This window comes from Physeter macrocephalus, chromosome 2 (genome assembly GCF_002837175.3).
Source record: "Physeter macrocephalus isolate SW-GA chromosome 2, ASM283717v5, whole genome shotgun sequence".
Lineage (NCBI taxonomy): Eukaryota > Metazoa > Chordata > Mammalia > Artiodactyla > Physeteridae > Physeter > Physeter macrocephalus.
Window position 1 is genome coordinate 61,065,393 of NC_041215.1, and position 15,098 is coordinate 61,080,490.

Consider the following 15,098-nt stretch of genomic DNA (forward strand, 5'->3'; position numbering starts at 1 on the left):
GGTTGACATATATACACTTATATGTATAAAATAGTTAACTAATAAGAACCTGCTGTATAAAATAAAATAAAATTCAAAAAAAGAAAAGTAAGTTAAACCTTGTCAAAACCTAAAATAAATAAAATAAACAAAATAAAGAAAAAACAAAAATAGCTTTGAATCTGTGTTCCATAAACTCTACAAGATTTGAGCAAGTTTCCCTTTCTCAGAGCCTAAGTCAGCATAAACTTTTAAAGTAACAGTTTCTTCTCTACCAAAATCTGCATCTCCTTACTCAACATATGTTCAAATGAATGTTGTGGTGTGCAGTGTTCCACTAAACTTCCCCTTTTTTTCTCTGAAAAAACCTTTAATTACATTCAACATGAAATTATTCATTACTCTAGTAAAAGAATGGCTATGCCTTTGATTCCTTTCTTCTGTTTTCTATATTGAGTATAGTTGACAGAATATGGAAGGACAGAGAGATACTCACAGAGTCTAATTTTCCTTTGGTTTCTAAACCTTCTCAGAGGTTAACAAAATGAAGTCATTTTATTTTACGATTTGAAAAACTCAAAATTATGGAAATATTTCAACTATTCACCTCACATTTGTGTAAATAATAAAATATGCTTATCATTTTTATCATGGTTTATAATATATGAGAAATGTTATTAATACAGAGCTAAACATTAACAGTCTAGATATTGTGTAATTTGACCGTTTCAAATAACAGCCTAAAGCTGAGCTGTGGTCTCACAAATCTTCTTTACACTTTTTCTCCAGAGATCTTGGTTATTTGCCAAGGAAGATTAAATAGAATCCTGATATATCCAAGGATTAGTGAGAAGAAATGATGTTTCAATAACTTTAAAGGAAATTGCTTTGAAGAGCAGTACTAACATTCACAGGAAAACATGTACATAAATTTGGAGCTTGAAATCAGAAAAAGTGTATTTTGGAGTAGCTACCTCAAATCCTTTGTAGTGTGAGTTATAAGGATAAATTGAGAGATGACGGATTGGCAGATGATTAGATAGATAGATAGATAGATAGATAGATAGATAGATAGATAGATAGATAGATAATTTATATGTAGAAAGAAATTGTTTTCCTAACTGGACCACTAACTACCTGGGGGGGATCCTTGAACAAGTCATTTAAATACATTGCAATTAAATTTTGTTGACCAAATCTGTAGGGCTTTTAAAGCTCTAAAATATTGCAATTCTATTAAAAATTGATTAGACTCTGAAAACAATAAGATAAAGCTGATTATAATCTTGATAAACAGATGTTTTCCTCTTCTTCATTAAAATTAATATTTAAATGTGCAGTACTTGCTTTGTGTTGATACTATTCTAAGAGTATTACATTAAAACGTATATCCCCATTTTATAGATGATCAAATTAAAGCATAGAGTTTAAGTGACTTGCTGAAGGTCACACTGTGGGACTGAGTTTTGAACCCAGTCAATCTAGATACAAAGTCTATACTCCTAAAAACTAATTGGCTGCCTCTTAGAGTCTCTTTACTGTCTACCTGCTTTTCACACACATGGTGGTTATCCCAGTGTGAAGTACGGGATATATTGTCTTATTGGAGAAAATGCAGGCCTTGCATTTTAGCATTACTGAATAATCAAATGTATTCTATCACAATTTCTTTGGACTTATCAAGTTCTGCTGAAAAGCTTCAGTATTTTTCCATGTCAAATGCTTACTTTTTGAGTTCTTTACTACTCTACATTGTTATAAAGCTTTATATCTGTAATTCTAAAATACTATCAAACTCAATCCTCAGAACTCTAAGTAGAGGGTAAGGTCTTTAAACACCCTAGAATTAGTGAAGGCATCTTTATGATCAATTTAGCAGATGTAAGCAAAGAATTTTTTTGCAATTTCAGAAATAAAATTGCAGGTAATTTTGACTTTCAAATATGGAAGTCAAATACTCAATACTCATAATACTCAATAAGAAGTGACAATTGCCTTGAGAGAAACAGTGCTGTAGTACAAGGTAGAAGGGAAAGATTACAACCAAACTGGAGGGAAGAGGCTTGTACTAAGGCCAGCCTGTATGGAATATATAAACTTTGCATTGACTTAAGAATGGAGCAGGTATGAACATATAAGGGGAGTTTACAAAGGAAAATTCAAGTGGCAAATTGATGTGAACAAATGCACCAAGGTGGGAAAGTGTGAAGCATTTACTGGTATAACTAAACACTTTAAGTACAGATAAATTGTTAAAAGGAATGGAGGAGCTCATTGGGTAGGTCCAGATCCCTGCTGCCAAGATAAAAAGCTGGAATTTATTAAAATAGGTTTTGGAACATCTGGTTAACAGTTTTAGAGGAATTCTGATTTAGAGAAATTAATCTGGCTGTGATTTGTAGGATAAATTTTAGAAGTAGCAGACTCTAGAAGCAAGAGAGTTCCATTAACAAATGGTTAGAAATAAAAGGACTAAAATTGGAAAGTGACCATGATAACAGAGATAAGTGTCAAAAATACTTAAGAAAAAAAAGCAAGTATTTGGGAAATGACCAAATGAGGCAAAAAAGAAAAAGGTGCTGGAAGATGGTTTGATGAAATAAGGTCTGATGAATAAAGTCTTAGGACGCTAGAAAAAAATAGAGGACTTTAAAAGAGAAACAGATGTGGTAGCACATTCTCAGTTCTATGTTACATACACTGAGCAGAGTCAGAAGTTTTTAAGTAAACATCTAGTGAGTACTTAGAAAAGCACAACCAATGCAGAGGAGGGAAGAGAGAAAAGACAACATAGATCAGGAGTCATCCTCATAGAGGTGATGGTTAAAGGCATCATTGATACAGGTAAAGAGTTAGAAAGAGAAAAGTGCCACTGAGAGACCCTTGAGAAGACTACATTTTGGGGAAAATAAGATAATTATTAAGCACATATATCTGCAAAACAATACTGTAATGGTATATTATACTCATGTCACAGATGTGAAACTAAGAGCTTGACTGAGATCTGATAGCCAGCAACAGAAAGGAAGAGGAAGGGGAATCAGTAAGCATCATAAAATAAATATTTAAACTGATAAGAGGAAAAACCTCTCTAGAACAATGGAATGGGAGTCAGAAGTGAAAAGAATTTAAGCAAGGATGTTGGTAAGTTGTGTTAAATGCTTTCAAAGGAAGAAAGCAAGGAAAGGCTGTTGAAGTTCATAATCAATGGGCCCTTTCAGAAAGAGGTTATTACAGAGATGGGAGCAAGATCCAGATTCTAGTGAGAAGGTCAAGAGGAGTTGAGGGAGTATGTAGAAAGTATGCTTTCAATAAGGTCACCAGTGAAGGGAATAGAAAATATATGTCCCTGGTTTGAATGAGTAGTAGGATGGAGTGAAGATGTATTATGGTTTAGGGTAGAACTTAGTTGAGCAGTTTTGTAAGCTCAAGGGGACAATCTAGAAATCAAAGACATAGAACACAAATGTAATAGTCAATGAACAAGTAGCTGAAAGAGTACAGGCATAGCTCAGAGATTGTGGGTTTGGTTCCAGACCACTGCAGTAAAGCAAATATCACAATAAATCAAGTCACACAAATTTTTGGTTTCCTGGTGCATTTAAAAGTTATGTTTACATTATGCTGTAGTCTTTTAAGTGTGCAATAGCATTGTGTCTAAAAAAATATACATACCTTAGGTAAAAAATACTTGCTAAAAAATGCTAACCATTATCTGAGTGTACAGTAAATCATAATCTTTTGGTGGTGAAGGGTCTTGCCTCAGTGTTGATGCCTGCTGACTGTGGGAATTTCATAAAATAAGAGACTGTAAAGTTTACCCCATCGATTGACTGTTCCTTTCACAAATTATTTCTCTGTAGCATGCAATGTTGTTAGATAGTATTTTATCCATAGGACTTCTTTCAAAATTGGAGTCAGTCCTCTCAAATCCTGCCACTGTTATATCAACTAAATTTATGTAATATTCTAAATCCTTTGTTGTCATTTCCCAGTTTTCACAGACTCTTCACCAGGAGTAGATTCCATCTCAATAAACTATTTCCTTAGCCCATTCATAAGGAGCAACTCCACATCTGTTAAAGGTTTGTTATGAGATTGCAGCAATTCAGTCACATCTTCAGGCTCTAATTCTAGTTCTCTTGCTATTTCCACCACATCTGCAGTTACATCCTACACTGAAGTCTTGAACCCCCCAAAGTCATCCTTGAAGGTTGAAATCAACTTCTTCCAAATTCCTATTAATGTTGATATTATGACCTCTTCCCATGAATCATGAATGTTCTTAATCACATCTAGAAGGGTGAATCCTTTCCAGAAAGTTTTCAATTAACTTTGCCCAGATCCATCAGAGGAATCACTATCTATGGCAGCTATAGCCTAATGAAATTGGTTTCTTAAAGAATAAGAATTGAAAGTCAAAATTACTCCTTGATCCATGGGATGCAGAATGTATGTTGTGTTAGAAGGCATGAAAACAACATTAATCTTGTACATCTCCATTAGAGCCCTAAGGTGACCAGGTTCACCTTAGTAAGTCTCAACAGTGGGCTTAAAACATTCAGTAAACCATGTTGTAAACAGATTTGCTATCATCCAGGCTCTGTTGTTCCATTTATAGTGCACAGGTGGAGTAGATGTAGCACAATTCTTAAGGGCCCTGGGATTTTCAGAATGGTAAATTAGCATTGGCTTCAACTTAAAGTCACCAGTTTCCTTAGCCCCTAAAGAGAGTCAGCCTATCCTTTGAAGCTTTGAAAGTCAACCATTGACTTTTCCTCTCTAACTATGAAAGTCTTTTCTTCCAATATAAGGCTGTTTCATCTACATTGAAAATCTGTGTTTTAGTGTAGCCAACTTCAATAATTATCTTAGCTAGATTTCTGGATAATTTGCAGCTTGTACATCAGCACTTGCTGCTTCACCTTGCAGGTTTATGTTATAGAGACAACTTCTTTCCTTAAACCTAATAAACCAACCTCTTCTAGCTTTAGATGCATTCTTCTGCAGCTTTCTCACCTCTCTCAGCCTTCATAGAATTGAGAGAGTTAGGGCCTTGCACTAGATTAGGCTTGGGTTTAAGAGAATTTTGTAGCTGGTTTGATCTTCTATCCAGACCACTCAAACTTTCTCCATATCAGCAATAAGGCTGTTTTGCTTTCTTACCATTCATGTGTTCACTGGAGTAGCACTTTTAATTTCCTTCAAGAACTTTCCATTTGCATTCACAACTTGGCTGTTTGGCACAAGAGGCTTAGCTTTAGGCCTATCTCGATTTTCAACACGCCTTCCTCACTAAGCTTCATTTCTAGCTTTTGATTTAAAGTGAGAGATGTAGGACTTTTTCTTTCACTTGAACACCTAGAGATCATTGTAGGATTATTAATTGGTCTCAGGGAATAGGGAGGCCCATGGAAAAGAAGAGAGACAGGGAAACAGCCGGATGGTGTAGCAGTGAGGACACACACAACATTTATTGGTTAGTTTCACTGTTTTATATGGGCGTGGTTCGTGGTGCACCTAACTACAATAGTTAACATCAAAGATCACTGATCACAGATCAGCACAACAAATATAATAATAATTTAAAAGTTTGAAATATTGTGGAATTACCAAAATGACACAGAGACGTGAAGTAAGCAAATGCTGTGGGAAAAATGAGGCCGATAGACTTACTCAGCTCAGAGTTGCCACAAACCTTCAATTTGTAAAATATACAATATCTGCAAATCTCAGTAAATCAAGGGGTAATAAAAACCAAAAAAGTATGCTTATAGTCAGAAAAGAGCTGGCTGAGGGCAAAAGGATGAATGCTATCCCACAGTGAGAGGAAAGGAGACATTCTTTTCTCTGAGACAAGAGGAAGGAAGAGGCCCTGAGAAACATACACATATTAACGTAGAGATTGAAGGTTAGAGTTCATGATTGAGAGAATTTAGATTTTATGCATTGCCTCAATCTTCAATTTCTTGAGAAGATTCCAAAACTTTTGGAAAATATTCAGTTAAAAATGAGACAGGTGAACAAATAGAGGTAAAAGGGATTGTTAGGTCTTTGTGGACTAGCAGAGGGTCAATAACATGGGCTTGTAGCAGGACCAGATGACCTCAGCTTATTACTTTTTTAGTGATTCTCTATGTCTTAGGAGCAGAGGTAGATGAGGAAGTGTAAGTTTACCCAGGAACTAATATTTATAAAAAGAGAATGGGGTCAGTCAGGCAAGGACAGAGAACCTAGGGTGCTCAGCTAGGTGTTCTCTGACATGGCAGGGTCTTAGAGAGGGGGTGGGAGGGGGAGAGCAAACAGTTTCTGCAGGGAGTTATTCTGTGAGAATATGGAGTAGCTAAGGAACGATAACCATCAATGAAGGATAAAAAGTGACTTCCATAGGATTGAAATAGGAGGGGTTAAAAAATTAAAAGGTGTGTTCAGAGAGGCAGATTTCAGAGTTCAACCTCTTGGATCTGAAGTGTTTTTAAATGATTTTGAAATCCAAAATGGCAACATGTATATGGGGAGCCAAAATTAATTGAAGGACACTTAAGATTTTGATTGAATGATTAACATTAGCAACAACAAGAAAGATGTATTACCCAGCCTTATTAACTATTTATAATGTACCAAGCACTGTAACAAGTGCTTTAGTTCTATTAACTCAATTCATCTTCACCTACTTACTGTGTGGTAGGTAATATTTGTAGCCATTGGGCTGATTATATTTTCCCCAATAAAATTGATGGAATTGGTTGGTCTGACATTGCAGAGACACAACCTTAAAAAGACAACTTTAGCTAACTCAACTATAATCAAGGTTTTTAATTTTCTAGGTACCCTGAACGCTTAAGGTCTGCACAGGAATATGTAAATAGTTCATGGGGGGACATTACAGAGCAGTTAACTTAGAACAGAACATGCTACACAACACTGTCTGTGGCTGTAGATATTATTTAAGGCACCATCCCCAGACTGTTTGAGAGAGCTAATTGACCTTGCAAATACAAAAAAAAATATTCTCCCTAGGAACATCCATCTTCAGAAAATACAGGAATTTTTGAGCAATTTTTTTAAAGCTTTTGTTACTTTTCAACTAAAAGTAAAACTTATTTGAGTCATTTTTATGGTTAAGTATATAATTTATTGTAGCCATTTATAATATATTTCTCACATATTTGTAGGAATTATCATCAACTGTAAGATGAAAGTCAATACATGTATTTAAGTTAAATGCATTAATTCCCTATTAGTAAATAGATAAGTGAACAGGCACTCTGATGGTTAAAAATGCATCCTTAACATTCTTAAGCACCTGGTTACATTATGATAGGATAATTGCAGCAATTTCTGTTCCTCATTTCATTAGACTGTTCAGCGCTGTAATACCTTATACAGTTATTTCCATGGAGTTCCAAAATCCCAATCAGGTGAGGGTCATGGCTACTCCATAATTACCATCTGCTTAGCTTTGTTAGTGTTTCTCTTTATTACTCGGTAGGTCAATGATACTGTTCTTGATAGGAACCCAGCAAGACCAAAAGTAATAAAACAGCTCAGACCAAGTAAGGCTCTGCTACTCCAACTGATGGACAGTTAATTACCTGAGTATAAAACAGTGAGAGCACTGGGAGAAATATAGAACTCTATGATATGGTAGATATCCAAGTACAATATTATTTGGTAGGTTTTCAATGAACTACACTGTTCAGTTAGAGGACATGATCATATCCTGTGGCAGAAGAGGATATAATTTTGAGAAAAATAGAACATTTGCTTTTCTAACAATCTCAAACTACCCTTGAATAACTCAGGGGTTAATCTGAGTATAATTTATAGTCAGCCCTTGGTATCCAAGGTTTCTCCACATCAGAGGATTCAACCAACCATGGGTTGTGTAGTATTGTAGTAGTTACTGTTGAAAAATATCTGCATATAATTGGACCTGAGCAGTTCAAATCCATGTTGTTCAAGGGTCAACTGTACCTGGATGAGCATTCCAAATCTACGTTACTAGATCAGTTTCTCATCTTTAGCAGCACAGTAGACTCATCTGGGAACTTTATACAATATCAAAGATCTGGCCGCACTCCTGGCCAATTAAATCTAAATCTGCAGAGAGTGGCACCCAAGCATGGAAATGTATTTTTTAAAGGTGCTTCAGGTGCTGCTAATATGCTACAAAGGTTGAAAACCTCTATTCAAAAACAATCATTGCTAGTATAGATTCATTTGTGAACAACTAGAACTTTCTTTTTCAGTTTCAATTCACACTACTTATACAGAAAGATTTGTGTGGTTCACACATTAACCACTGATTTTAATGAAACTTTTCAGATTAAAAATTAAAAATTAATTATTCTTTTTGAAACTTAACACCTGACTTCTTAGTTTCAATAGAGAAAGTTTGAATATGAGAACCAAAAGCATTTATTTCTAGTAAAAAACTTTGGATCTTGGCCAAATGTCCTTCTAAACCTGTGAATAGCATACAGGATTTATGTTTATCCATAGGGTTATATGATTCATTCTATCATTTTAATTAGGTAAACAGCTGCAAACAATTAGATATAAAGGTCTATGGTATTTATTATACTTATGTAACTATCATTAGATACTTATTGCCTATAAACATTTTACAGCATTTAATATATTTCATATTTATATAGGCTATAGATCTTTTCATAGAGAAACCACTTCCATACGTTTCTAGAGTTCATATTAAAATAATTTATAATTAGGTGACAAAAGACAACTGGTAGTTTCATGACCAGTTCATCTCTTTAAGGATAGTGCTAAGAGCACTAACTTCTCTTCACTATGCCTTCCAGAAAGGATGTATATGCCTCTGTCTTACATGGCCAGTGTTCCTTCCTTGTATCTGTTTGATCACCTATAAGAAAAATATAGACTAATCTAAATTTAGTTTTACAGAAAGTGTGAAATAAATTGCTATTTATTAATTTTAAAACCTCTAACAACTTGGCTTTATGTTTCCAGTTTGAGATTTTTGAGTACTATTTTTTTTAATTTAAAATGTCTCAAAACTATTTGCTGTAGTCTCATTAAACTCCACACCTTGTTTTCAAAAGATATTCTTTTCTTTTTGTTTTTTTTCAACTAGGACCCCTACTATGGCTGGTGGCCTATTTTCTATTGACAGAAACTACTTTGAAGAGATAGGAACTTACGATGCAGGAATGGATATCTGGGGTGGAGAGAATCTTGAAATGTCTTTTAGGGTAATTGCATTTTACTTTATTTTTTGACTCTGAACATACTATGCTGTAGCATGCACATATAGACTCAGTAATTTACTGTCAAATCTTTTTTGTAAAGTGATACAAATTACTGATCAGTTGGTCATTTTAATACTTGTTTAGAAACTCTGCTAGAGTCTTTTTGCATGCAATATTTACTGTTAAATGGGAAATTAGAGGCATTTTTTAAGTTTTCAAAATAATTATTTTATATATAATTCAAAGACACTAGGGCTTTTCTAAAAAGACGGGCTTTATTTTTTAATAAAGCATTATCCTATGAAATCACTTTGTGTTTTTGAACTGAAACTTGGAAGTGTTTATGATATCTGAATTTTCAAGTGCTGCTTGAGGTTATTCTCAAATACCTTTAAGAATAACCTGTGGTCAAAGGAATTCTGGATAATTCAAGTAACATGACTTTTCATGATCATAGACATTATTGTTTGATAAATCAGTTTTAATAATGCAAATGCACTTATTAAATGGCCTTCCAAGTAAACAAAAATTAAGAATTAATCCCTCGTATAACCAATACTAGAAGCATATGAATAATTTTAATATATTATTACATTCAAAAATTTTAAATACACCTAAATGTTCCTTCTTACTAAGAAACAATAAGGGATAACATACTTTTTTTTTCTTCAAATCACATTCCCTATCATTTAAAAAATGAGTTAAATTAATAATACTGTTGTTTTTTCTTTCCTATAATTTAACCTGAATGATTTGAAACACTATCATTTTGCTGGCATTATTTGCACAACAAAGTTATTAGAGTTTAGATATATTAATCTATGAAGTTCAAGAGTTATGCCTTTTAATTTCTTATTTAGAAAGTAAACTGTTTTTCACAAATATAAATATGTTTGTTGTTGTGTGAGCAAATGTCAAAATTTGAGAATAAGAATTACTTTGAATTTATATAATGTGGAATTTAATGGATCTTGGATAATCTGAATTATTTTAGAAGGACTAGGATGTCCTTGTTATACAACTTTTTGCCTATAAATCTTCCTAATAGTCCAATGTCTGAGAAGATCAATAGTTAATGAAATTTTATTCTTCCCATATTTACTTATATACTCATAGTCGGACAGAGCTTGCCCCACAAGACTTAGTAGCATACTCAGGAATGTCTTCTTGTTATGAAGTACAGAATACATCTTTGCACAATCTTTGGGACATTTGGGGACCCAACTTTTTTACTCAGTGTAGTTCTCAAAGTACAGAATGTAAGAGCTGACAGTTTTAAAAAGAAGAAGAAAAAAGAAAGAAGGAAAGGAAGGAGGGAGGAGGGAAGAAAGGAAAGATAGTATACTCAAGACCTTAGAAACAATTTTCTCTTACCCTTAGATTTAATGAAGAGAGTATTTACACATTCATTAACCAATATTCCTTGGATGCTGTGCTGGAAATTCATAAGGAAAAAAATCAACGTAGCAATGCTACTCTTACCTAGTGATCCTATTGCCTATCTTTTTTTCCTTCTTTCCTAACATCCTTATTCACCTCTTTTCTGCTCACTTGTTAAGCTTGATTCTCTGCCAGTAGGCTTCCCTTACTTTCCTTGCAGAGCTCCCAGATTAGATGGATGCTCTTCGTCTAACTGATTGAAAGATGTGTCAGGGAGAAATGTATTAGGAAGGAATTTAGTGGAATAATATGATATGCCAGGAGAACATGAACAGGAAATACAACAGAGATATTAAGGTATCAGAAAGGAAGATTTGAAAATATGGTATGTGATGCAGATACCAGGTGAACAGAGTGAATGCAACTAGTGGCCATAAGAATGATCAGATCACTAAATAATAACACAGGAGGTTTTCTGTGATTGGTTGTTTGAGATTATTAAGAGATAAAGTACTCCTAAGTGACTGGTCTTTGATTTAGTTACCGTATGCTATCAATAGAAACAAAATGTATATTTTGCTTTTTATTAGACTCTTGATTCATGTTTTACTTTACTTTTCTTTTTATGACATGAATATGTGTTAGCTTAATGGTTGGTACCCTGGCTGAGGAAGATATTGAGTGAGAGAAAACGCTGGAACAGTACATTAGCAAAGGGATGACACTCTCCTTTAGATTAATTTCATAACAAGATGTGTGACTTCAGGAAATGAGAATATGTTGGAGATTTATAATCAGAATATCTGTGTCTAATATCCATCTTAATTATTATACAACAAACATATTGAACATGTAGTATGTCCTTTACACTTTCCGGATCCTGGGACGGCCAAAGTGAAGAAGGCCTGATGCTTTTACTCTCAGCGAAGCACATCTCAAAGAAGAGATACATAGGTATCAGTGACAGTAAAATGTGATCATTTCTTTTGTAGATTTATGTATGAGGTTTTCTTGTCTCCATAATGTTAGTATAGGCAAATTACTTAACCTCAACTGTGAAAAAGTGATTATAATAATAGTAAAGTTATAGTTATCTTATAGCTCTGGTCTATGTAGATTTGAGGATGAAAAACATAGAAATATTAAATTCCTGCAAAAAAATTAGTACTCTGGTTGGCCTTATGGGAGTTTAAGCCAATTCAAAAGAATACAGTTTGGGGGATTTATTTATAACAGTATCACTTGATCTTTGATGCCCAGAGTATTGTAAGTACTGACAGACCTTGAGTATCTGATGAAAACTGTAGACCTCCCAAGAAAGATGCATCCATCTCCTACACACAATAGGTTTGAAAACATTTTCAAAGGGTTGAAAAATCCCTTAAAGTCTCTGGATAAAAATTCTTGGCATAAAATAATAGTGATTTCTAATATTTATAGAGCTAGTAAGTAGAATAGTTGAAAATTGAACCCCAGCATTCTGAGACCAGTGGCCATGCTGCTAATTACTGTACCACTACCTCCCCTATAAAGGTCCATCCCTCCGTAACATGACAGTCCTGACAGGTGATGGTGTTATCAGGAGAGAGGGTAGAAGCTAACATGCAAATGCAATCTTCCTGAATAATGCTGAGACAGTTGTCTCATCTAGTGACTTTATCTTCTTCTTATACGCTTTAGCCTCTTATGGATAATACATATCCAATAGCAGTAAGAATATGTACAAGTAGATCCTAATGCTCCCGAAAACTTAGTCTCAGATACTGTTCTCCACTCCTTTACACAACAATTATCAAAATGACATAAATTCCAAGATGTAAATGTAAATTTTAACTGATATTATTGATTTCCTACTCAATAGGTACAGGACATACAGTTGTGAACAAAATAGACAAAACTGTGTCCTTTTGGAACTTTTAGTGAAGGAGACAGACAATAAACAAGAGAAGCAAAATACATTAATATATTAGTGATAGGGCTTCCCTGGTGGTGCAGTGGTTAAGAATCCGCCTGGCAATGCAGGGGACACGGGTTCCAGCCCTGGTCCAGGAAGATCCCATATGCCACGGAGCAACTAAGCCCGTGTGCCACAACTACTGAGCCTGCGCTCCAGAGCCTGCAGGCTGCAACTACTGAAGGCCGCGAGCTACAACTACTGAAGCCCGTGCACCTAGAGCCTGTGTTCTGCAGCAAGAGAAGCCACTGCAATGAGAAGCCCCCACTCGCCGCAACTAGAGAAAGCCTGCATGCAGCAACGAAGACCCAACACATCCAAAAATAAATAAATTTATTAAAATATATATATACTGGTGATAAGTGTTAAAGAGAAAAAATTAAGGAAGAGAAAAGGAATATGAAATGGTAGATCCTGGAAATTGTTAGGGGTTGAAATTTTGTATAGGAAGAACTCAGAAATGAATATTCATATAAAATAGTTTATGACAAAATTAACCCAGTATAGTATGAATTTATCATCAAAGGTATAATCTATCTTTAGAAGTCCAATGCACTATCCATTGCACACAGAGCCACTCATCTATCTTTGAATAATATCCCTGATGTTATCAATACCACCCAATAAGCATCACCACCTGACATCCTTGCCTTGCATGAGGCAATAGCACAAGAGCATTATTTCCCAAAGCGCACAATATGTGAGATAATCTGTCACTGTAGAACCAATTGAGGTTGTTAAAAAGAGTCAGAAGGCAGCAAAAGACTCAGAAGAGTTTCCCACTGCCCTGAAGGGTAGACTAGTGGTTACAAGAATGGTTTGGGAGGGAGGCAGCCTGAGTTCAAGACCTAGCTCTAGCACTTATTAGCTGTGTGAGTTTGGGTAAGGTAGCATGTCTCCTAAGCTCTAGTATGTTTGCATCTAGGCCTTAACCATAGATAATCAAATGAGAGAATGTTCATGAAAAGCCCTTTAAAACCAGAATATGCAATACATATATAAAATACTGCTACTCTAAGTGTTAGTCAATATGTGGTTCTAAATCTCTCCTGACCAGAGAGAGATTAAATTTTAGAAAAAAACAAACAACAACAACAAAAAACCTTTCTTTTTAGACTGCTGCAACATCCTCTGAGATAACCACTGACATTCTACAAACTTACAGTGTAAAATGTTTACCTACACTCATAAAATGGCTTAAATAAAACAACTGAGTTTAAAAAAAACAGGAAAGTATCATCTAGATTTGGTGTAACAGGTACTGAATTTATACATACACAGACAAACCTAAGTCAATTTTTTAAATGGACAAAATATATATAAAAAAGAGTTTCAAGACACTGGACAGTAAGTCATAAATGATGATGGTCTCTGAGAGATGGGAAACAAACAAGGAGGGGCCTTGGGTTGCCTTGGCTTACTGCCTGGAGATAGTGGCTAGACTTCAGCAACATGAAGGGAGACTTAGCCAGATCCCAGTGGACTCCATGAGTTGAGGAAATGGCCTGAGTGTCTGGAGAGCTCAAGGCAGCTAGAATTTAGTGGACAGAGTAATGGAGAGGAGAGAGCTGCACACACAGGGAACTCATGAAATATGGAGTACTGAACAGTGCACATGTGTGAGAAGATGACCAACGTTTGAGGAAAAAACTCATAAATCTTAGAGGTCTCACTGCCCCAGTGCTCACTTAGGACCAGCAATAATACCTGTACCCTCCAACCAGACTGATTTGTGGAGTATGGTGTAGAGTAAATATTGGGAAACTACATAATATGCTTTGACATAGGCCACGCAACAAAAAGAAGTCAAAAGTAAGAGTAATAATATTTTGGACTGAATGAAAATGAACATAAAGCATATAAAAGTTTGTGTTGCCACTAAAAGCAATACTTAGGGGGAATTTAGAGCACTAAACATCTATATTAAAAGAAGAAAATATAAATGACCTAAAATCAATGACTTCAGCTTCTTCCTTTAGGGACTGGAAAAAAGGGAGGAGAGTAAATCCAAAGTATGTAAGAAAGGAAATAATAGAGATCAAAATAGAAATTATGAAATATGAAAGAGGAAAAGTTTAGATAAAAGCAAGTAAACCAAAAGCTGTTACCTTGAGAAGATCAGTAAAACTGATAAATTTCTGACCACACTTAATAGGAAAAATAGAAGATACAAATTACCAACATTGGAAATGATAACAGTCACATCATTATGGATTCTACAATTCTTTAAAGGATTAGAAAATAATATTATTTATAGTGTTAGGTCAATAAACTTGGAAACTTTGATAAAATAGATAAATTCCTTAAACAACAAAAACAAAGAAGAAGAAATAAATCGCAAGAAGAAATAAATCAACCCAATAATCGTATATTCCGCAAAAAATAAATAAATAAATAAATTTGTAGTTCAAAAATCCTTTTCACAGAGGAAACTCCATTGCCAGATGACAACACTGGTGGATTCTACCACACGTTTTGGGTGGAAATAAGAAAAGTTCTATACAAAGTTTTAGAAAATTGAAGAGGAGATAATACCTCCTGACTCATTTTATGAG

At 34.7% G+C, this 15,098-nt stretch overlaps 1 protein-coding gene across 1 annotated transcript in view; it reads left to right on the forward strand.

Moving 5' to 3' along the window:
• The window catches only part of GALNT13 (polypeptide N-acetylgalactosaminyltransferase 13), a 558,990-nt gene that overhangs the window by 348,059 nt on the left and 195,833 nt on the right, over positions 1–15,098 (forward strand). Inside the window, exon 8 of the mRNA XM_024122312.1 lies at positions 9,095–9,212. Within this exon, the coding sequence (XP_023978080.1) occupies positions 9,095–9,212 (118 nt within the window). The remainder of the gene's footprint in view (positions 1–9,094; positions 9,213–15,098) is intronic.